The following is a 26,437-nucleotide window of genomic DNA, read 5'->3' on the forward strand; positions in this document are numbered from 1 at the left end:
ATCATTTTTTAAAAATTGATGTAAGAATATTGTTTTATAGAAGAGATATATGTACAATAATTATATAAAACAATATTCTTACATCAATTTTTAAAAAATGTAGCAATTAAATAAGCTCTTTCATTCTGATATTTGATAGAAAATCTATATATAAACTATTATTATTATTAATCTTATAAAATATAATAATAATAATAATAATAGTTTTATTAGATATATTGTTATTGTTATAGTTTTTTATTACTACTATTATTAATAAGAATAAGAATAACAATAAGAAGAAGAAGACGAAGAAGAAGAAGAAGATTATCAAGCAGTGATAAATATAAATAACAAAAAACAGTGTCAGTTATAAAAAAAGCAATATTAAAACATTTCAAATCAATATGTACTATTGACGGTAATAGCGATGCTAGCATTATAAGCTGAATGCTTCTGCAGCAATAGTTCATCATGCTTTTTCATGAGAAAGCGGGACAGAGAGTGATTTGAAGATGCCTCTAATAAGTGCAACCACACAGAGAATGAAAGCGCGGCTGTGAAAAGCAGTGTATTATTAATCTTATAAAATATAATAATAATAATAATAATAATAGTTTTATTAGATATATTGTTATTGTTATAGTTTTTTATTACTACTATTATTAATAAGAATAAGAATAACAATAAGAAGAAGAAGACGAAGAAGAAGAAGAAGATTATCAAGCAGTGATAAATATAAATAACAAAAAACAGTGTCAGTTATAAAAAAAGCAATATTAAAACATTTCAAATCAATATGTACTATTGACGGTAATAGCGATGCTAGCATTATAAGCTGAATGCTTCTGCAGCAATAGTTCATCATGCTTTTTCATGAGAAAGCGGGACAGAGAGTGATTTGAAGATGCCTCTAATAAGTGCAACCACACAGAGAATGAAAGCGCGGCTGTGAAAAGCAGTGGGAGGTTGGTAAGAGCTTTTCAAGAGGCTGCTCTTCCAGCGTCAGATGCCCAGGCTGACAGATGGCAGAGCGGCCTGGCTCTAGCGCACTCACTGGGGAAAGTCATGTGTGCGCGGCCCTCACAGCCCGATCCACAACCGCAACTTTCACTCCGGCTCTACAACTTCCAGCTGGTGGCCTTAACGCCACCCCTGTCCCAGAATTCCCTCTTCTGCTGACTCGACAGCCATGCTAATGAGACTCTCCCTGATTCTCAAAGTTAGTTTCCACCGACTCTAATTATGCCTGGAAAGTGTCACTGGAAAAACGCTATAAGAAAACATATTCATCCACCAGCGCTGGCTATTTGCAGCTCTTGTGCGCGTGGGTTGATCATTAGCTTGCCATGCTAAGGCGTTGAAGATGTGACTATGATGTCTCCGTGCTGGAGCGCGTGCCCTGCTGAGATGCATAAATCAAAGAGGAGGGGGGGGGCGTCTGGAGCCGCCCGTCACTTTGACGGATGGGTGCTGTGGGCGGAGCCCAGACTGATTTATCTGCTTGTTTTCCTGCACTGTTACCCAGGAAGTGTCCATCAGAACAGAGCGAGAGCAAAGTAGCTGAAGGACTATTTCTGTAGCCGTTCTGTCGCCTCGGAGTGTGATTTACAGATGAACCTCTGATACAGCAGCGGTAGAGGGCTGGATGTGTTAAGCACATGGTGATGAGGTGTCCTAACCCTGGAAAGACTCTCACACCGCTGTCTGCAGACAAAGAGACAGCGCTAGTGTTTAAAAGAGTCGTCACGTGTCAGAGAAACTTTGTGTAAAGTAATTTGGGTCATAATTCTTACAGCTTTGTCGCAGCATTTTAATGCACAGAAAACCAGCATCCATTCAAAGTCAGCCTTGCAGTCATTATGCATATGGCATATATGATTCACACTTCTATATTGAGGCTAAACACGTCAGAGAAAATATTTTTTTTTCACTGAGGTTGTTGCAATGCACTCTGGGATGCTGCCTTTGAATGTCCTTAAAGTACTGTCTAGGTAGGCAGCACACTAGGCAATAAAGAGCTGAAACAATGGATGCTACACGATGAAATACAGTTATTAAATATCTATCAGAAATCATTGCCAACAGGTGAATTAATCATATAAAGTCGTGATTTAATTCACTTTGCAAAATGAATAAATCGCATGCACAGCTATTGTTCAGGTGATTTATGTTTTATACACGAGTTTTCATAATGCGTACAGAGCTGTTTAAATAATGTATGACGCACGTTTCATAAATATGCTGCGCACAGGGCTGATGATGTCATAATACTGAATCATAACACAAGTGAAAAAATCCGCTCAGATTATGAATCATTTCAAATGCATCATTTGAATCAATCTTAGTCTGCTCGACTTTCACAAGGTGGCATATAGGTGTGTTTCTCTCATTCTCTGCATCTTTCTCTCACTCTCTAAACCTCGTATTAAAACGCTTTGTTTTTTTCTCTCGCATTCTAAATGAAACAGCCTCTCCATTGATCTCCTAGGAGGAAACAACAGTGTCCCTTAAGGCTGCTTTTTCATCCTTAAAAGACAAATTACCTGACATGTCTAAACTTAACACAGTTGTGTGTGCGGTTACAGGCCTCTGGTATCGTTCTTATTTGTTTAAGCCTTAATGTGCTTTGTAAGTGTGTATGTCCTAATGTGTGTGTCCTCAACAGGCCCTCAAATCATGGAGAAGAACGCTCTGAACTTATTCTGATTACATCATGTTCATTCATTCAATTTATTCAGATATTATTCCGAATACAATGTAGAATTATTCTAAAATTCAAAATATCAAAAGATCATTCACTGCAACTAAACTGTAAAAATGGCTAATTTAAAAACCATTAGCTCATTAACATATGACCCGCCCACATTCATACATTCATCTATTCAAAAGTCAGCAACCTGAATGCTACTATGCAGATTCTGGCCAATCACAACAGAGCTAATTTACATACATACGTCTTAAAAGCTCTAGTGTGCGGCAAACATAGATTGAATTGGTTTATTTCTCTGCCGAGTTCAAATGCCAGGGAAGATTTGCTTGTTTGACCTCTGATCTGTGTGATTAGTGGACACTGACACGTCCCAACAGCGCTCTCGAGAGATCCATGTCCTAAATGCGAACCCCTTCTCACTGTAAACACAAGCACAGCTGTCGGCCTCGGAGTCAGAGCACTGTAAACAGTAAAATGCCCACCTGGAGGAGGTTTAACGTCCATTTGTTTGGATCTGTAATAACTGTAAAGCTTTTAAAGTACCGTTTGCACAGATCAATAGTATCATCGCTGGAGCCTTCCACATACTTAAGGCCATGATTGTACTGTTTAAAGCTATTAGTGAGGTGGAGAGAGATTGATGATACCTTGTCTGAGCATCAGACGGCACACCCACGGACCGCCCACTGGCTGCCTCATAAACGCAGGGCACAACAGTGAACGCCCAGATTTTCATCAGCCTTAGCGCCAACACTTTCCCCAATTCATTTTCTCCACAGGGATTTCAAAAACGTTTTCAATATTTTTTATGAAATATACAAAAACAACTGAAAATGAGGTAAAAATTCCAAAAAAAATAAATACTATAGAAATATAGAAATAAAATACTATGTATTACTATATAATAGTTATTATATAATAATGGATGGATGAATGGATATAATATACAGTAGTTAAAGAGGGGTTCATAAAAATACAGCCCAATGCACTGCGTTAATATGATACAAGTGTTTCTGAATTACAAATTGCATTAAATATGTAGTTGAAGGAAATGACTGTAATCTAAAGTAATAATAATATAAGACTGTAAAAAATAACAAAAAATACAAAGCAGCACAACTGTCTCCAGCATTGATAATAAATCAGCAAATAAGAATGATTTCTGAAGGATAATGTGACACTGAAGACTACAGTAATGGCTGATGTCATTCTTTGCATGACAGGAATAAATTATATTAAAATACATTCAAATCGAAAACTGATATTTTAAATTGCAATAATATTTCACAATTTGACTGTACACACACACACACACACTTGCTTGTTGCTGTACAATAAATGCAGCCATGTCAGTCACATTCTTTTTTTATTGAAAAAGCTGGTCTACCAGACTTTAGAGTTTGTTTATCAGCTTTTTTGCCTATTTTCATTGTGAAAACCACACTTGTGTTATTAACATAACTAAGAAACCAACCTAAAATATAGGTTTCAAAGTAAGCATCACACTTCTTTGAACGCAAAAGTCAAACACATAATAATGGGCATGATTGTTCCATTAGAGATGTGGATTAGAAAAGGAAGAGTATCAGGACCACAAGGCAAATATCAGGTTTATAGGAGTGGGTCAAACAGGTGACCATGCTTGACCGGCCACTGGAGCCCTTCTGATGTCAGAGGTGCCGCCCAGTGGAAGAGAGATGATACATCTGATTGGTGCTAACAGCTGTCCATCACTCACAGGGCGCATGGTTAATGCAGAAGAAGAGCAGGGAGGAGGGAAAGTCAAGTGCTCCACGGTGAGTCTGACTGTTGCTATGTGACAGCAAGAGCTCATTTCAGCTTTTCAGCAAGTGCTGAATCTTATTTTTAGAAACACGACACACACACACTCACACTGTATGACATTACATACAGCTATTCCTCTCTCTTTCTCTGTATTCAAAGTGGCAGAACCACAGACTACACACGCCATCATGAGGTACTGGGCATATTCATTTATATGCCTGTGCATGAACTAATACATCTTCTTTAAAGCATTTCTGATATAACTTCTCAATTATTAAACTGTGTGCATAACTCATTCAGCACAAACAACCACATAGGAACAGCCTGGTAACACTCACAACTGCAAAACAAAATGCTAAAAAAACACCCTGAACACCCCAGCAACCTCATAGCAACGCACACAACACTCTGGCAACTGCAAAGCAACACAGTCAAAACCTAAAACCCACCCTGAACACCATAGCAACCATGCATAGCAACACCCTGGCAACCACCCATAACACTTTAACATTGTGGTTGTGACTTTCCCCCTCGTGTGTTTGTTTAGCTTGTGTGTCATTAAGTGAGTGGGTGACTCTCTGCAGGGGGAGATCCTTACAGAGTCAACACGCCACTTAATCAATGCTGTCACTTACATACCACAGCAGAAACACTGCCATTCACTCTCCAACAGTGTGTGTGTGTGCAGATATTTGTTCAGGATTTATTCTGTAGTCAAGACCAGAATGACGAGCTTCTTGATATTGGAAGACTTTTTTTTTAATCTAGCTAGATAGAATGATAGATAGAACAGAACAAAATATAGAATGGCAGAAGGAGAGAAAGACAGGACAACGGATAGAATGACAGAGCAACAGAAGGACAGATAGACAGAACCAAAGAAAAAATGATAGAACGAAAAAATGATAGATAGATAGAACAATAGATAGAACGATAAATAGACAGATAGACAGACAGACAGACAGACAGATAGATAGATAGATAGATAGATAGAGCAACAGACAGACAGACAGATAGATAGATAGATAGATAGATAGAGCAACAGACAGACAGACAGATAGATAGATAGATAGATAGATAGAGCAACAGACAGACAGACAGATAGATAGATAGATAGATAGATAGAGCAACAGACAGACAGACAGATAGATAGATAGATAGATAGATAGAGCAACAGACAGACAGACAGATAGATAGATAGATAGATAGATAGAGCAACAGACAGACAGACAGATAGATAGATAGATAGATAGATAGAGCAACAGACAGACAGACAGATAGATAGATAGATAGATAGATAGAGCAACAGACAGACAGACAGATAGATAGATAGATAGATAGATAGAGCAACAGACAGACAGACAGATAGATAGATAGATAGATAGATAGAGCAACAGACAGACAGACAGATAGATAGATAGATAGATAGATAGAGCAACAGACAGACAGACAGATAGATAGATAGATAGATAGATAGAGCAACAGACAGACAGACAGATAGATAGATAGATAGATAGATAGAGCAACAGACAGACAGACAGATAGATAGATAGATAGATAGATAGAGCAACAGACAGACAGACAGATAGATAGATAGATAGATAGATAGAGCAACAGACAGACAGACAGATAGATAGATAGATAGATAGATAGAGCAACAGACAGACAGACAGATAGATAGATAGATAGATAGATAGAGCAACAGACAGACAGACAGATAGATAGATAGATAGATAGATAGAGCAACAGACAGACAGACAGATAGATAGATAGATAGATAGATAGAGCAACAGACAGACAGACAGATAGATAGATAGATAGATAGATAGAGCAACAGACAGACAGACAGATAGATAGATAGATAGATAGATAGAGCAACAGACAGACAGACAGATAGATAGATAGATAGATAGATAGAGCAACAGACAGACAGACAGATAGATAGATAGATAGATAGATAGAGCAACAGACAGACAGACAGATAGATAGATAGATAGATAGATAGAGCAACAGACAGACAGACAGATAGATAGATAGATAGATAGATAGAGCAACAGACAGACAGACAGATAGATAGATAGATAGATAGATAGAGCAACAGACAGACAGACAGATAGATAGATAGATAGATAGATAGAGCAACAGACAGACAGACAGATAGATAGATAGATAGATAGATAGAGCAACAGACAGACAGACAGATAGATAGATAGATAGATAGATAGAGCAACAGACAGACAGACAGATAGATAGATAGATAGATAGATAGAGCAACAGACAGACAGACAGATAGATAGATAGATAGATAGATAGAGCAACAGACAGACAGACAGATAGATAGATAGATAGATAGATAGAGCAACAGAAGGACAGACACAGACAGACAGACAGACAGACAGCCAGATAGATAGATAGATAGATAGATAAATAGATAGAGCAACAGACAGACAGACAGACAGATAGATAGATAGATAGATAGATAGACAGACAGACAGACAGACAGACAGACAGACAGAACAACAGAAGGACAGATAGATAGAATGAGTGATAGAACAACAGAACAATATACAGAATGATGGAAGGATGGATGGATATAGACAGATACAATGATAGAACCACAGAAATATAGAATAACAGAAGGACAGATAGACAGAACACAGACAGAATGACAAAATCATAGCTAGAATGAGGGATGGATGGATGATGTTTCTGGCCTATTCAGACCATCCAAAATAATGACAAAAATCTTCCTGTTCTCTTCTATACACTCTACTGTCAACAGTCTCATTCTCACCGTTGGGATGGATAAACTTTTTTCCTGCTCCTGTGTTCAGAGGAATGTTCTTTAGCCTCTTAGTTAGCAGCAGCACTGGCTCCGCTCCCCCAGCATCCTGCCGTCTGAGTAAACGCTCATCTTTCCATTTGACAGAGGCCCTTCATTCCAGATGTGTACAGATGACGGCTTTTCACTCCAGCAATGGAAATTAAATTACGTCGCCTCTTCCATCTTTCAGTCTCCAGTGTTTCCAAGCCTTGTCTATCTTATTGGTGGATTCTTTTCACATTAACAAGATTTATATGATTAAACAGCCCATATCTCCACTAAGCAAATTTGATTATCAGTCTTCCTAGCACTTCCTCATGAAATATTCACCTTAAGTTACTTAGCAGAAATCACAGCTAAGCATATTGCTTTAAAAAAAAGCACAGAGGACGGAGGTCTCCCTGTTCATCCTTTGCTCTGATTGAGTGTCTTGTCCTGGTTTAAGTGGCATGGCTAATTGTGTCGAAAACAAATTTGAGAATCGCCAGCTGGGCTCACATTCTCCTGTCAGTCATTTGGGAAGATTATTAGGATGGCAATAATCATTTTATGCCCATTTAATACTCGCCCTCTTTTCTCTCCTCTGCCTCATCACTCCATCTTTGTTCTCTCACCCAGACTCATCCATTCTGGTTCTGTTGGATATAAAGGGTCGTTCTGGTTTTTGGAACCAGACTCATCGTTTGTCTCTGGTAATTTGCTTAGGCGGTTAGGGTATCTTCGTCAAAAATAATGGAGGAATAAGAGACAAGAGAAATGAGGGTCAGAAAACTCTTTGTAGAAGCTTGTAAAGTCTGACAAGACACAAAAATCTCACCATTAAATGCTTGTGTTGTTCTTTTTTTGTCCAAAAGACCTGAGCTCAAAGAAGCAGCCCAGAGGAGCTCTGTTTCTACAACAGCTGTTTTTTAAACATCAAAACAGAATCAACACAGAGAGTTGTTGTGCATCTGTTGTTGTGAACATTTTAAGATGCCCCTGTTCATGTATTTCTAACACAATGTAAAAAGGTCTCAACACTGCCTGCATCTCAATTTGTACTCTATCCACACAATTTACTACCAGTATACTACCCTATATTTTCCAGTTATTGCATTTGCACAGTTCAAATTCTAAACAATGACATATATTTTAGAGCATAACTAGAATAATGAATTTCCAGGCCTGGAAATCAAAATCGGAATTTATCTTATCACTGCAAAACAAAACAACAAAACATAGACAAACAAAAAAACCAAACATAAAAACAATACACATATAATTATTAAAATACAAATAAAAACAACCAAATAAAATCAAACTAATTAATATAAAAATAAAATAGATAACTAAACTATAATAATAAACTAAACTAAACTAAACTAAACTAAACTAATAAAATAAAATAAAATAAAATAAAAACTAAACTAAACTAAACTAAACTAAACTAAACTAAACTAAACTAAACTAAACTAAACTAAACTAAACTAAACTAAACTAAACTAAACTAAACTAAACTAAACTAAACTAAACTAAACTAAACTAAACTAATAAAATAAAATAAAATAAAATAAAATAAAATAAAATAAAATAAAATAAAATAAAATAAAATAAAATAAAATAAAATAAAATAAAATAAAATAAAATAAAATAAAATAAAATAAAGAGATGGAGGGACAGGAGTAGAACTCTAGGATGGGAATTAGTTGACTAAAATACTGTACTATACTGCCTTCCTTTACGTTGGTTGCCTTCTGGTTTAGAAGCTTTAATCACCACCTGCTGAGAGCAAATAAGACAGTCAGGCCTCCGCCGCGTAATTATCATGTACGTACGTCTGCGCAGACGACCTAATGATTTCACACACTTAAAATAAAATAAAATAAAATAAAATAAAATAAAATAAAATAAAATAAAATAAAATAAAATAAAATAAAATAAAATAAAATAAAATAAAATAAAATAAAATAAAATAAAATAAAATAAAATAAAATAAAATAAAATAAAATAAAATAAAATAAAATAAAATAAAATAAAATAAAATAAAATAAAATAAAATAAAATAAAATAAAATAAAATAAAGAGATGGAGGGACAGGAGTAGAACTCTAGGATGGGAATTAGTTGACTAAAATACTGTACTATACTGCCTTCCTTTACGTTGGTTGCCTTCTGGTTTAGAAGCTTTAATCACCACCTGCTGAGAGCAAATAAGACAGTCAGGCCTCCGCCGCGTAATTATCATGTACGTACGTCTGCGCAGACGACCTAATGATTTCACACCCTAGTGAGCAGAAACCATTTCACTCAAAAGACCTGCTGACCACACTAATACAGACATGCAATATGACTCTATTGATGTTTGCTACACAAGGGGCACAGTCAAACAACGGGAGTGCACGATTGGACAGGGACCTATTGTTACATCACAATGGGTGAAGAATTGCAGAGATGCTGATTGGACGAGACACATCACTGTTGTTGATTATCAGACAGTGAAATGCAATAACGGCTTCCCATTTAAAAACATCAAAAAGGAACTAGCTGCACCGAATTAGCTACTTTTTTTAATCCTACAGCTCAAAAGAGCTTGTTTAGGAATTGTACAGCGTGACAAAAATGTGATAATTATGTGCCACGCCAACACAATAGAACCACAAGGATCAAATATGCCTGTATTGTGTTGAGCCAGATTAGCTGTTCCCCTCAAGTACACACACATTTAATATGTTTCACTAGCATTTATTAACATTATAAAGCGTACACAAAGTTGCTGGTAGCATCTAATTTATGTCAAAACCTTAGGAGAATGCAGTCTTAATGCAGCACTGCAGTCAGATACAAATACCATGGAAAGAAAAAAAAAGTTCCTACTTGCGAAAAGGATGTAGATTTAAATGTGAACATCATTAATCCTTGACTGCAAACCCTGACCTTTCTTAAGAAAGAGAGAGAGAGAGAGAGAGAGAGAGAGAGAGAGAGAGAAAGCACATAATCAACCAATGAAAGGCAAGACGGGTCACACACCAGCTAATGAAATGCAGGACGCAGCACATAGCTAACCCATTCATAAACAGAGAATGAGCTACACAAAAAAGTGGGTACTAATAATAATGCATAATGTCAATTATCAATGTATGTTTTATCAATGTAACAATGTATCAATGTATCAAAATATTTTGGTTTAAAGTTTAAGAGGAAATCTGAGTCCCTATATCTATTCACCACTTCTAATCACCATTTTGCCTTCACTAATTCATTTTAAATGGTCCTGCAGTGTGAACTCGAATATTTAAAGGTGCAAACATTCCATGCAGATGCTCAATTAGTATGAGCTTATAAAATATGATGCATAATTATAATAGAATTAGCAAAACACTGCTTAAAATAGTGTCATAAACTATTTAGTGTCAACTACCCAAATACAGAGCAGCCAATGACCTCTAGGATAATGCACAGAGGAGCCCATGAGTGTCTGCACACTCCACAATCTGCTGATTTCTTAGGAACTAACAAACAAGCATCCAAACACTTACAGGTACAGACTAAATCAGCGGCTGAAACGGACGGTGCCGCGCAAATGAACAGAATCATCTGAATCCAGTCCGGTTCCCATGGTAACGCAGAATGCCGCAGAGTACCTGTCTTTACCTACAGCAGATAGATTCAAGTACGGAAATGAATAAAACACTAGATTACGGCTCTAACACACTAATCGACACTCTCGCTGTGCTGATGAGATTCCAAAAGTATTCCACACTAAAGGCATCAAGCTTTTACAACGCATTAAACATCCTGAAGCTCGCTGATTAAAGTGTTTCAGGGCTTTTTTTAGTGGCTCTTTGCAAATAATGCATGCTCTCACTTCACAATGCAATCAAACACTCTTGATTTAACAAATAATTAGGATAATCTATCCATCCACCCATCCAAAAATAAGCTTGAGGTCCTGTTCCTCATTGCTTTCTGCCTCTATCCTATTTAACAAAGACAAAAAAGACAACAAATAAAATAATAAAAATAAATAATAATGAATAAATAAATACATATGTAATAAAATAATTATAATAAAAACAATAGAATACAATATTTATTATATTTATTAAAAAAAATCAGAAGAAATTGGATCTAAAGGCTTAAAACCACTGGTAAAAAAAATCACTTTTGTAATTTGTAATACTTTTCATTACAGATTATAATATATAAGGATTTTTAAGAGTATAAGCATTTATCTGTCAGGAACGATATACTCTATGGATTGTTTTTAGCATCTCTGTCACATCAGTGTGATTTTACAGCTGTGATGACTATGATTATCAGGACTATGATTTATAAATGCAGTTATAGCAAGACTGTCTGATCTGAGTTCAGGGGGGTTGAGAGTTAAATAAATGAAAGAATTAGAGAACCATAACCATATGAACCACAGCCAAGTTCTAGAAATAGCAGGCTTTAAAAGTTTGACAAAGTTTTTGTCTTTACTTTTTAATAATCCACCATCTAAAACGCAATGACCCGGTAATATACATCAATTTAAGACAAGCGGCGTATCAGCCTTCAGAGCAGATTCATTTAGTTCAAACAGCACTGTGGAGTTTTTAACCGCAGAAGAACTACAGCAGCTCTCAGCAGATCATGAGAGTATCTGGACTAGTGCAGAAAGAGCCGTCAGACGTTCTGAAGCTCAGATGGGGTTTTAATCAAGAGTCCTGCAGTTTTCACATCTCTGATAAATGCATGAGAGAGGGACTTCTGATAGGTCCATTAAAGCATTAAAGAGCGCTGTCCGCATTTAATAGCTAAATAAATGCCGCTGGTGATGGGAAAGAATTTTAATGGCTCTTCTGCTGCTCTTGTGTTTTTGAATGTCTCTGATATTACTGTATGTGTGTGTGCAGGGTTCAGAAATAACACTCAATAAAAACCAAATGCAAGTAAAAACTGGCTTTAACCTTTATATAAACTGCATCATAATAAAAATAGGTTTAAATTGTGTTTAGTAACAAGTTTTGCTTAAAAAAAAAAATAAATAAATAAATCTTGTTTGTAATGGGTGGCCATCTAGTATACAATGCTGTGAGTCACAACAACCTGCACTGTGTGTCAAAAATATAGCTATTAGGGAAGATCTGATAAATAATTACTTTACAAATATATATTTATTAAATGTTTCGTTTATATATGCAGTTGGATCTAAAGGCCTAAAACCACTGGTAAAAATGCCTTTTTTTTTTTCAATTTTGTAATACTAGCCATTATAAATTATAATATTTATGGAGCGGAAAAATAGTTTTAAGGCAAAATAACTAACTAAATAAATTAAAAATAAAGAGTGAGAATCAAATTTGAGTAAAAAGTTGAATAAAATAAAATACAATAAAATAAAATAAAAATTATAATATATACAGTATGGAGTGGAGAAATTGTTTTGGGCAAATAAATAAATAAAAATACAGAGAGAGACCAATTTGAGTGAAAAGTGGAATGAATGAATATGAATGAATGAATGAATGAATGAATGAATGAATAAAAAAACAAACAAACAGATCTATTTAACAAAGACAAAAAAGACAACAAATAAAATAATAAAAATAAATAATAATGAATAAATAAATACATATGTAATAAAATAATTATAATAAAAACAATAGAATACAATATTTATTATATTTATTAAAAAAAATCAGAAGAAATTGGATCTAAAGGCTTAAAACCACTGGTAAAAAAAATCACTTTTGTAATTTGTAATACTTTTCATTACAGATTATAATATATAAGGAGTGGAGAAATTGTTTTGGGACAAAATAAATAAATAAAGCGTGAGAGACAACTGTCTGATCTGAGTTCAGGGGGGTTGAGAGTTAAATAAATGAAAGAATTAGAGAACCATAACCATATGAACCACAGCCAAGTTCTAGAAATAGCAGGCTTTAAAAGTTTGACAAAGTTTTTGTCTTTACTTTTTAATAATCCACCATCTAAAACGCAATGACCCGGTAATATACATCAATTTAAGACAAGCGGCGTATCAGCCTTCAGAGCAGATTCATTTAGTTCAAACAGCACTGTGGAGTTTTTAACCGCAGAAGAACTACAGCAGCTCTCAGCAGATCATGAGAGTATCTGGACTAGTGCAGAAAGAGCCGTCAGACGTTCTGAAGCTCAGATGGGGTTTTAATCAAGAGTCCTGCAGTTTTCACATCTCTGATAAATGCATGAGAGAGGGACTTCTGATAGGTCCATTAAAGCATTAAAGAGCGCTGTCCGCATTTAATAGCTAAATAAATGCCGCTGGTGATGGGAAAGAATTTTAATGGCTCTTCTGCTGCTCTTGTGTTTTTGAATGTCTCTGATATTACTGTATGTGTGTGTGCAGGGTTCAGAAATAACACTCAATAAAAACCAAATGCAAGTAAAAACTGGCTTTAACCTTTATATAAACTGCATCATAATAAAAATAGGTTTAAATTGTGTTTAGTAACAAGTTTTGCTTAAAAAAAAAAATAAATAAATAAATCTTGTTTGTAATGGGTGGCCATCTAGTATACAATGCTGTGAGTCACAACAACCTGCACTGTGTGTCAAAAATATAGCTATTAGGGAAGATCTGATAAATAATTACTTTACAAATATATATTTATTAAATGTTTCGTTTATATATGCAGTTGGATCTAAAGGCCTAAAACCACTGGTAAAAATGCCTTTTTTTTTTTCAATTTTGTAATACTAGCCATTATAAATTATAATATTTATGGAGCGGAAAAATAGTTTTAAGGCAAAATAACTAACTAAATAAATTAAAAATAAAGAGTGAGAATCAAATTTGAGTAAAAAGTTGAATAAAATAAAATACAATAAAATAAAATAAAAATTATAATATATACAGTATGGAGTGGAGAAATTGTTTTGGGCAAATAAATAAATAAAAATACAGAGAGAGACCAATTTGAGTGAAAAGTGGAATGAATGAATATGAATGAATGAATGAATGAATGAATGAATGAATGAATAAAAAAACAAACAAACAGATAAATAATAGGGAGGGAGATAAGTAGAACTCTAGAAATTAAATAACAATAAATAAAATAAACAAAGCTGAAAAAAACATAAAATATAATATTGTCTTAGTATTTTGTTTGTCTGCTTTTGCTATAATGAACAAAAACCTGATCACACTCTCCAGGATTATTTGAGAATAATCCAAAAAGCATGAACATCCTAAAACTTTCTATTAATTTTCAGATTTAAATTTCATTTTGAATCAAAGACATCCAATGTGGACTACATATATAGCACAAAATACTGGCCATTAAGACATATTTATGGCTGATAAATTCTCTCAATTTATCCACTATTGGCAGGTGAAACAAAACATTAAATCACACTAATACCCAACATAACAGGCCTGCCATGATGACAGATAAATAAGGCACTAGTGCTCTGACAGCCTCTTGTACGCAAGCGTAACACTGATAAAGGAAGAAGAGACGATCACCGTGTGATATGAAACATGTTTCATGTCACGGTCTGGTCATCTCAGATGAGTCCTCCAACATTTATGAGCTCATAAATATGCATTAATGTTATGCAGGTCTGCAGGCTTGAATAAACATGATCGTGTGATGTGTTATGAATGGCTGCTGACCCCCCAGACAACGAGAAGGAAAGTGAAGAGGCACGACTGCAGATCCAGAAGCAGAGAGGGTGCTTACAGATTAATATAGACACAAGTTTGAGCTTTGATCTCTGAGTGCCATCGAGAGACAGACAGAGAAAGAGCGGGTTACATCACACATACTGTCACAGAGGAACCTACAGATGATCCAGGCCAAGACATGCCGCTCCAACTCTCAGACAACTCCCATGATTCTTTGCAGAGAATCCAACTAGGGTGATCACACACACACTTTTCACTTTCCAATCTAACTCAGTTTTAACATAAGAGAAAGGGCTGGAAACATTGGCTCTGCATCTGCCTCTGTTCTCGTACCAAGAACCAGTATTGTAGAGTTTTTAAAACGGCTCAAACTGCAAAACATCAAGATAAAAACTTTACAGATGACATTATAACCTCTCTACCTTAATAGCACACAATATAGCAAATTTGCACTTCTGTACTTGTTAAAAACCATTCACTGTTTACCTTTAAAAAAAAAGAAGAAGAAAAAACTATGTTGTGTGATATATACACTGCTGTTCAAATATTTGGGATCAGTAAGATTTTTTATGTTTTTTAATGGAGTTTCTTATGCTCATCCAAGGCTGTATTTATTTGATCAAAAATACAGAAAAAACAGCAATATTGTGAAATATTGTTGTAATTTCTAATTTTCTTTAAAATATCATTTATTTCTGTGACGCAGAACAGAAATTACTCTAGTCTTCAGGGTCACGTGATCCTTCAGAAATCATTCTAATATACTAATTTATTATCAGTGTTGAAACTGTTGTGCTGCTTAGATTTTTTATTTTTTTTGGAACCTGATACTTTTTTCTTTGATTCTTTAATGAATAAAAAGTTTAAAAGAACAGCACTTATTCAACACAGAAATCTTTACTATCACTTATTATCCATTGAACACATCCTTGCTGAATAAAAGTCAATTAATTTAATTTCTTTAAAAAAAAAAAAAAAAGAAAGGAAAAATGTACTAACCCCAAACTTTTGAATAGTAGTGAATAATGTAACACAACATTTCTATTTTGAATAAACACTGTTCTTTTTAACTTTTTATTTATCAAAGAATCTGGAAAAAAAATATCACAGGTCCCAAAAAAAAATGTGTATAAATATACACCATTTCACTTGTTCTAATTATTTTTCATACATACATACATATAATACACCTTTTCTTTCTTTCTTTCTTTTTCTTTCTTTCTTTCTTTCTTTCTTTCTTTCTTTCTTTCTTTCTTTCTTTCTTTCTTTCTTTCTTTCTTTCTTTCTTTCTTTCTTTCTTTCTTTCTTTCTTTCTTTCTTTCTTTCTTTCTTTCTTTCTTTCTTTCTTTCTTTCTTTCTTTCTTTCTTTCTTTCTTTCTTTCTTTCTTTCTTTCTTTCTTTCTCTGAAGTAAAGCTGAAGTACCTTTAAATGAACATTTTTATACATTTTTCTTACTGTGTTTCATGTGATAACTGCCTGATATGAATTGTATGTGTTATATATTTAAACAACTTATGACCATGACATCAAATCAGCTTGTGATGGCATAAAAACTGCATTAAATTACACTAAAATATGTTCTCAAAAGTAGTTTTTGGTGGAAAAATGGAAAGGGGTCATTCACATATATGGCTTTAAAAAATCAAATAAAAAAAAGAATAATAATTTTTCGAGAAACATTTTGAAAATCACTTTAAAAAGCAGATCTAATGAAAACTGTAAAACATGTCCATCTAATGCATGCCTACATAGACCAACAGTTATAAAACAGCACAAAGAACACAAAAACCTTGTCCTGCATGATGGCCTCCAACACACACGGTGAGGGATATTTTTTCCTCGATTACAAATGCAAATCAGAAACATGAACAGAGACCAGTCCTACATCCACCGCTGGAGACAAATAGCCTCTGAGTGTGAATATATTTGAATATCTGTATTCATGAAGCCAGGGACGGAGAGAGGAGAGTTTTCTTACCCCACTGTAGAGGAGCCAGCTGCAGATGTTCTAGTACGAGCTGGTTGAGGACGCCCTCCACGCTGGCCTCCCCGTGACGCTGAAGGGACGAGTGCACATTTGGTCAAGGAAAACGTGGCCTATCGCTATCACCCAAAACTGCTATACTGAAAACTGATGCATATTTGATCAGAACGTCCTATGATTCGCTTTATCATGTTTTTCCTGGAAGCGTTCAGATCAATAATGCCACTCTGTGTTTTCTACGTTAAATTAGCCACGCAGCGTGCATGGAGACGATGAGCGTGTAGAAGGAGGTGAAATATCTGCACACAGCGACACTAATAACAGTGTTGAGAACAAAAGCTCATTACGTAACAGCAGTGATGCTGTCAGAAGCCTCTAATGACTGCGAGCTGTGTAACGATGCTGAGCACTGTGCTGACTCTGAGAGATGGCCTTCTTCTCAACTGAACCATGTAAGTGTACGCTGGGATCTGGTAGAGAGGAAGAGATTCCTATTGCCAGATATAGACAGCAATAATAATAAAAAACTATTTGACTTTAAAGGAATAGTTGACCAAAAATGAAAATTTACTCACCCTTTGGCTATTCAAGGAGTGCATGATTTTGTTTTTTCATAAGTACAGATTTGGAGAAATATAGCATTGCATCACTCGTTCACCAATGGATCCTCTGCAGTGAATGGGTGCCGTCAGAATGAGAGTCCAAACAGCTGATAAAAACATCACAATAATCCACAAGTAATCCATATCACTCCAGTCCATCAGTTAATATGGAGCCAGATCACCCTCAAAAATAATACATTTATAAAACAAAATTCATAAAGGCACAGCACAATTTACATTTACAAAATCCAATTCGTACATTCAAAACACAATTCATAAATACAGAAGTAAAAGCATAAATATTTCCCCAAATGCTCACACAAAAGCATCTTACCTAAATAAATTTTAAATGTTTACACAAATATGTGTGAGCATTTGGGGAAATATTTATGCTTTTACTTCTGTATTTATGAATTGTGTTTTGAATGTACGAATCGGATTTTGTAAATGTAAATTGTGCTGTGCATTTATGAATTTTGTTTTATAAATGTATTATTTTTGAGGCCGATCTGGCTCCATAGTTAATGCCTTGTAAAGCGAAAAACGGCATGTTTTTAAGAAAAAAATCCATCAAGACGTCCATAATCCATAATATCGCCTTCTCCAGTGAAAAAGTCATCTCATTTGAATCAGGAGAGAAATATGCACAGATCAAGCCTTATTATGGATTGGGAACTGGTATTTTAGCCTTAAAGCTGTTAATAAATAAGGATGTTAATTGATGGACTGTAGTCATGTGGATTATCGTGAAATGTTTTATTAGATTTATTTTTGCCTTTATTTTGATAGGACAGATCAGAGCTGCCAGGAAGCGAAGTGGGAGTGAGAGAGGGGGGCGGGATCAGGAAAGGTCCTCGAGTCGGGATTCGAACACTGTATGTCGGCACGCCGCCCACAAGGCTATCGACACCGACAATTTATCGTGATGTTTTTATCAGCTGTTTGGACTCTCATTCTGACAGCACCCGTTCACTGCAGAAGCTCTATTGGATGTAATGCTACATTTTTGTTCAGATGAAGGAACAAACACATCTACATCTTGGATGGCCTGAGGGAGACAAATAAAAGGATTCACATGACACAAACACTAGTAAGTGACCTCGCGTTTCAGTAATTATTGACAGACTATGAAGGTTATGAAGACTATGCAGAGACATCTCTCTTTATAATATATCCGATGTGGTCACACACAGATATATTTGTGTTTATGGTTGGTTGACTGGAATGATGGCATCTCTGACCTGCCGCATATCATTTCTCTTCATATCATTGTGATTTTACCCGTCCAAGAACGCCTATGTTTCTGCACATCCAATCAGTCATGCTGATGCCATGCACATCACCACTCGGGACTGTATCTCTTGATTATTTATTATTTTAGGGGGACGTTCAGAGCTAGTGTCAGGGTGTCAGCCTCCTGAAATAAACGGGAGATGATGAATGCCACTGGATGATGCGTAAGAAACCTGAGCGTCTGACTGGCTGCTGGGATTTTGGCAGTTTGGTGGATAGAAGATGTGATTGGTGAGTAACCGTGCTGCTCTATTTAGAGAATGTAAAAACACTCACACAAAAGCCATTTTCATAGCTACACCATAGATTTCTAAAGATTTTAACAAAGCAAATTATAATTACCAAAGGCGAATCTGAGCCCTAAACTACATGTAAAAATATTATTTACATAACATATTTTTTTTCAGTTGAGGACATCTTCATATGTGCCCAAAGGGAGGTTCTGTCAGATTCACTTCTTAGGACAAATTTGCCCTCAAACTATAGCTAAGAATATGTACTGTACACACACACAAGTGCCATAAGTTTGAGCCATATGTCAGTGCATCAAGCTCAGTGTAAACGTGTCTCCTCCAGTATGTCCAGCTGTTAGAAACAGATGCTGTCAGACGGTCATCCTCACAGCTGGGACACACGTAACACCCGCACGCAACACATTACATCACCTGAGTCACTCTACATACTCCAAAGCTCCAACAATGTAAAACAGCAACAAAAAACTACCATGTGAAAACATCTGATTCATAAAACAGACAGCTCCGACTCTAAAATCTTACTGGATGAGCCTACAGTTAAGGCACTTATGATGCCTAAGGTGAAATCAACACAGACTGACATGGCTTATTGTTCATTATAAAACTGAACGTTTCGATAAACAACAATTTAAAACCATTATTCTATGTGAACTATGCCAAAATAAAATAAAATTACTTTTTTTTATTTTACTTTTTAAAAGAATCATCCCACAGTTAGTCTAAGGAACTGTATTACTTACAAATAGCCAAATAACTGTTTATTATTTATTTATTATTAATTTGCTATGAAAACTGTATGTTTAATCATAATTATTATTATATGATTTAATTATTACATATCTGTATAGTTTATCATACTTTGCTTCCACCATGCTAGGGTATTCTAGAGAGTTTCTAGGTAAAAATAAATAAATAAATAAAATTTATAATAAAATAAAATAAAATCAGCCTGTTTAGTCTAATGAAATATACAGAGAACTGTTTATTATGGTCTGTACAGTACATTTAATTCTGTAAACATCTGTATAATTCATCATATTGTTGATGATACCATTTTAGACCTACTTTGGAAAATTATGTATTGTAAAAAGTACTAAAAAGAAAAATAACAATATTCATTTCAACTGGAAACTGCAGTGATTCATACGAATAGGTACATTTTTTGAGTTTTGCATAAATGTAGATAAAAGCATGTATTTTCAATGAGCCTGTGTAGGGCGAGACTGTGTATTTCAGTGATTTTGCTTTTTAGTAAGTTGAGTTACTCAAACTACTCAACACTGTAGCGTTAAGAAGAAAGAGTTAGGGATAGTGTTATCAGGACAGCTGGCTTTAGTAAAGGATATGATGGTCCAGTGGATGTCCAGTGTGCTGCTGAGGAGTCCTCCGTGGACCTGCTGTCTCTTCTCTTCCTGCTGGCGTACTGTAGCCTGTCGCAGTGCATCATGGTCGGTCACGGGCATGCTGTCAAAATCAAACTTATCCACCTGAATGGCCATCCTGCACAAACACAGAAGCACACAAAGGTCAAGTGAAGTGCTGTCATTCAGATCCACAGGAAAAAATCCATTTGTTTCACAGAGGATGACATGCTCAGAAATAAATCCTTCAAACAACAGATTTAGTTTGTATACACAATGTTCAGAAACCGACAACAAAAATCCATCACCATAAAAGGCTTGTCAGAAACGGTACACAAAAAATGCCAAGGACATGTGCACAAGCTCACAAAACCACTTCAGGCTCATAGAAACGACAATAAAACATCCTTGACATTTCCATGTTCTCCATTATCAGCGAGCAGTGAGAAAGACAAAGCGGGAGAGACAGGAAGAGTGATAGAGGGATGGATTAATGAAGGAGATAAGACCCTCTGGGGGCTGTTGGGAGATGCTCTCAGGCCTGGAGTCGGATCGCAGCATCTCTGCAGAAGAAAAAATCTATTGCAAATCTACTGATACCAGACAGAAAATATGCTGCCATGTAAGCTGTGATCTCACAAAAGAGCACAACAACAGTCGTTTGCGCATGTGGCTTGGAAATTATAAAGATGACAGTTAGAATGCAAAAGAACACACTATGGTTTTACATATTTTTGAAGAAAATGCAAGAGGTGCTCACATGTGCGAAACTCAACGGCATTCTAGGGAGTTCCAGAGGGTTACTAGAGTGTTGCTACATCTCTAAAAAATGCTGGGTTAAATACAACACAGTGCTGGGTAAAATGGGGACAAACCCAGCAATTGGGTTGTTTTGACCCAGTGGTTGGGTTACTACCCAGAAGGTTGGGTTAAACATTTAACCCAACCGCTGGGTCAAAACAGCCCAATTGCTGGGTTTGTCCCTATTTTACCCAGCACTGGGTTGTATTTAACCCAGCATTTTTTAGAGTGTAAGTGACTGATAAAGGCTTCTGGGTGGTTTCTAATTGCCAGCCCATGTTAACAGAGGCCACTTTAAAATCTCTACAGCTATATTTAAAAAAATAAATAAATAAACAAATATATTGTTTAATATATGTTAATAAATATAAACCATGTTTTCAGGAGAATGAATGAATACATCCTCAATCAATCAATAAAATCATTATTTTTAATAAAAGTACATTAATTTCAACAAAGCAGTATTTTCATGTCATATTCTGAGGACAAATAAAATACATCATAATTTAGTTTGGATGGATGGACGGAAGGATAGATAACAAAAATACATAAATATATAAGATAGATAAAATAAATTAAATACATATAAGGATGGATAAAAAAATAGAAGGATAGATTGAAGGATAAATAAAAAAAATAAAATAATTACAGTTTAGTTTGGATGGATGGATGGAAGGATAGATCAAATAAATACATAAAATATAGAAGGATAGATAAAATAAATGAAATACATGTGAGGATAGAAGGGTGGAAAAAATAAAATAAAATAGATAGATAGAAGGATAGATAAAATAAAATAAATAGATAAAAAGAATAGATGGATGGATCAAAACAAAACAATTACATTTTAGTTTGGACGGATGGACAGACAGATAGATAGATAGATCATGTTCATGCCATGTGTTTAGGAGAAAAAAAGAAATGGACTTTATTGACTGATATTTTCTTCTCTGAGCAAATTATCGAGGCATGTGACTTGCGAATAGAGATTTTGTAAAACTACAAGAGTAATAGCGAAGCTTGGAGAGATCTGACTGCACACACATCCTTCCTTCATTCATTCGTCCAGTCCACAGAAGACAACAGGCCGAGATCCCTGCAGACACTGATACATAATTCATCACACACACATTAAGGAAAACACAAACAGCCTGTGGCGTTCTGGCCGCCCTGCAGGACAGAATAATTATTTTTTATTCATTCACTGGTTTGTTTTCATTTTGTCAGTTTTATCCTCCAGATCTGTTTTGTTTCATTTGTTTGTTCTTTTGTTTGCCTTGCCATTTATTTCAGTTAATTCTACCATTTGAGAGTTTGGTTACCTGTTTTTTTTTTCTTTTGTGCTTCTTGTCTTTCTATCTTCTTATTTTTTATTCCTTCCATTCTTCAGTCCTTAATTTTGTTCATTCGCCCCTCCTTTATTTCATCTATCTACCATTCTTTCTTTTTTTTCTTCTTCCTTCCTTCCTTTGGTCCAACCTTCCTTCCTCTATTCTTTTCTTCCATCCTTCCATAATTCTAACTTCCTTCCTTTTTCCTTTCTACTATCCTTCCTTATTTTTCCTTCTTCATACTTTTTGTTCATCCTTCCTTTTTAACCTCCCTTCTTTCCTTCTATTCTTCTTTCATTTTTTGTTCTTTCTTCCTTCGTTTTTTCAATTCTTACTTTAATTTTGTCCTTCATTTTCTGTTTGTCTTTCTTTACTTTTTCGATCAGCTTCTTTCCTTTTTTTGATTTAACTTCCTTACCTTTTTCACTCTTTCTATCTTCCTTTTTCGCTCTTCCTTCCTTCCCTCTTTGCTCTTTATTTCCTTTTTGTTCCTCCTCGCTCTTTCCATTCTTCCTTCCATCATTTCTTCTTTTTATCCTTCCTTTTTTAGTTCTTCGTTCCATTCTTCCTCTTTCCCATCTTCATTCCTACCATACTTCCTTCTTTCTTCCTCTGGTCTCTTCTTATATTAACTTTTAGTTCTTCATTTCTTCCTTTTTTCATTCTACCCATCACGCTTCCTTGTTCTTTTCTGTCTGTCTGTCTGTCTGTCTGTCTATTTTTCCTCCTTCCGTCCTCTCTCTTTAATGCAGTCAGTCATGATGTTGAGTCAGCTGATGTTTATGAGATGAGAGGTTAATGTCAGTGAAGAGGCTGCAGGTGTCTTGATTTTGATACTGATCGACGTGTCAGTAAATGTGATCTGATTCGTGTGTAAACTGATCCTGTAAAACAACACACAGGTGAAAGGAGACGCTGAGACATGATGGACTGATAAATACAACGTCTGAGATGTGATCTGCGATCTAGAATCTCATAAGAGAACTCACTGAAACTCCAGACAAGGATGTCTCACCGCTAAACATGAAGAGCGCTCAGAAAAACTCACAGAAATGAGAAGAGAGGGAAATGCCCGGAGTAATGAACCCAACCGCAGAGAGGTTTGAGATTTGAGGCTCATCTCACAACAGAGAATGAGAAAGACAGACAGATCCCCTTATAGACACTCCACTGAGAAAACTCAATTCAGCAGTTACTATTTTAACAATAAACCAAATGTAAACTTATGAATATAAAGATGCTTCTTCTCAGAGAAGGTTTAATCATGAAAACCACCTGACAGTTAAGAGCTAATTTAGCATACAGAGCACACTGTCAGCAGGCCAATTAAAACACTGCCACTAAAAATATTAAACTTCAAAAAAGAAAGAAAGAAAGAAAGAAACTAGTCAATCTCACTAACCAAGTAGCCAGTTGGACGCCAAGTGAACCAGCCAACCAGTGTGACTCATGCCTAAAGCTAATGTTCCACATAAATGTAATGTAAAATTATATTTAAAATTACATTTTACATAACTAAAATGAAATTTGTATTTAGGAGAATTAAGCTAAAAATACCAAAAAAAAAATATGACCTGATTTTTTAACCTAATACACAGATGGTTTTTGTTTAACGTATCATATGAAGAATAATACAGCATTTTAATGCAGTTTCTTGACATTTTTCATCATTGATGTACAAAATATGCGAAGGTAAAACCTTAAAGTGCCCCTATTATGCCATTTTTAAGGTTGCTAATATTGTTTTATGAGTCTCCTAAAACAGGTTTACATGCATGCAAGGTCAAAAAACACGTTAGTTTTCTCAGAAAATAGATTGAATTTGACCTCATTTCTAAATGATTCGTAAACGACTCGTGCGAAGCAGTTCAAAGAATCAGTCTCTCTAAACCCCTCCTTTCCGTGAGCCCTCACTGCTGTGATTGGTCAGATGGTGCAGTCCTTTGTGATTGGTCCAGAGCCATAGAGAGAGATCGGCTCTGGATTGGTCTACCGCGTACAGCGCGTGTCGAAAACGAAACGCCCATTGCCATGACAGAATGACAGCCCTGGAGACTTGTCAATACATAGAAAAGATAGTATCGATTGTACCTTACAAATTCGAGCCGGAGTCTGATGAGTCTGACGGTTGAACTGGCTGATCGACAAGAGACTGATTCGCAAGCACGACTGGAGCAGGACGTTTCTAAGTGGTAAGTGTCAAGTGTTAACAAGTTTGTGGTAATTTCTTGTAAAATGTGATGAAACAAATTTACTCTCACAGTGTAGGATACAGCGACTTCCTGACGACTCGTTTAGGCGATTGTGAGCCGACTCTTTTTTTTTGATAGACAATAACTTTATTTATCGTGCACTGTCGGCTTCACAACTTTACAGATAGTTTATGTTCACATACAGCTACGTGACATAATAGGGGCACTTTAAACACAACACACACATGCAGGTGCAAAGAAACAAACACATCCCTGTTCTTCATCATTAGTTGTCAGTAGTGTCACTGCATCTGGAAAATTAGAGAGAGAGAGAGAAAGAGAGAGAAAGCACGACTGAAGGACAAAAAAATCACACATACACACACACACACACACACACACACACACACACAAACACACATCCACATACATACATAAACATATACATTATACAGGTTACTCAGGGGGAAAAAGTGACAAAAAAATCCTACACTTGAAAGTGGCTAAAATTAATTAAATGGTTAAAGACATGCAATCTGTGATACACATGAGCCATTTATATGCATGTACTGTAGCTGCATTTTAAAACAACCAGTTTGTATGATTTTTTTTTCAAGCAATTACAGCAGTACACCAAATTCAGTTTTATCAATTTTCAATATATATTGAATAAATATCTGATCAATTTATCTATCTATTCATTTTCTGCAGTTGGAAAGTGTCACTGACTGTCTGCTCAGAGAGGAGAGCGAGAGAGAGAGGGTTATATTTAGCTCACGTGTGTGTTCTCTCCTGCAACTCCAGCAGCAGAAACACTAAGCTATTTATAGACCGCCTCCCCATAACCCGCGGTTACCGGCACACACAGCAGCATCACTGCGCCACGGCAACGCCGCATCACCCCACCCAGCATCTCAACATCACATTAACTCACTGTGTCATTCAATTGAAATAATAATTTTATACATTCAAAATGACACAATCCCTCAGATGAGTCCACAGAAAAGATGACAGGTTATTAAATCCAATCTCACAAATGCAAGATGATGTATGTATGTGTACATTTTTTCTTCATTTTAATAGTGATGTGCTAATAAGCATAACATTTTTATTTTTAATTGTGATAATATAACTCTATTTTTTCTTTCTTTTGTATTTAATTTATTATTAAAATGATAATTTTAAAAATATTTTTTTATTTAATTTAATTTAAATATAGCTATAAATATCCAGAAGTAGACTCTGTTGAGCCAGCTATTTATTTATTCATTCTTTTAGCCATTCATTCATTAATATATTATAGTTTTATATAATATTATACGCAAATACTCAACATTTTTGTCTCTTGTTTTGTCTGCTATCTTTAATTTTTTTTTCACTGAGCTTGCTGCACATTTTGGAATGACAATCTCTGTGACGAATTCATGCAATGCTGACTTAGCAATGGCCTAAACGAGGTTTCTTAGTAGGAAGCATAATTGTACTCACTTTGCTGTCTGTTGGAGTTGTTTTTCATGATGCCTTTAAATATTGCCTATATAGGCATCTTAGGTTTTGAAACAGAGCTACAGTAGAAAGATTCAGTTGCATCTTGAGACTCTGGGAAAGGGAAAAAAGCAGTATGCGCGCACACACACACACACACACAGACACACACAGACACACACACACACACACACACA

At 35.4% G+C, this 26,437-nt stretch overlaps 1 protein-coding gene across 2 annotated transcripts in view; it reads right to left on the minus strand.

Moving 5' to 3' along the window:
- Positions 1 to 26,437, minus strand: part of LOC107681624 (trafficking protein particle complex subunit 9-like) — a 248,577-nt gene that overhangs the window by 55,836 nt on the left and 166,304 nt on the right. For both annotated transcript variants that reach the window (XM_016477940.1, XM_016477939.1), the window contains 2 exons: positions 20,417 to 20,570; positions 16,916 to 17,006 (listed from right to left, as the gene is read on the minus strand). In XM_016477940.1, coding sequence (XP_016333426.1) covers positions 16,916 to 17,006; positions 20,417 to 20,570 — 245 coding nt within the window. The remainder of the gene's footprint in view (positions 1 to 16,915; positions 17,007 to 20,416; positions 20,571 to 26,437) is intronic.

The sequence above is a fragment of the Sinocyclocheilus anshuiensis genome, unplaced genomic scaffold (assembly GCF_001515605.1).
Source record: "Sinocyclocheilus anshuiensis isolate Anshui unplaced genomic scaffold, SAMN03320099.WGS_v1.1 scaffold1524, whole genome shotgun sequence".
Lineage (NCBI taxonomy): Eukaryota > Metazoa > Chordata > Actinopteri > Cypriniformes > Cyprinidae > Sinocyclocheilus > Sinocyclocheilus anshuiensis.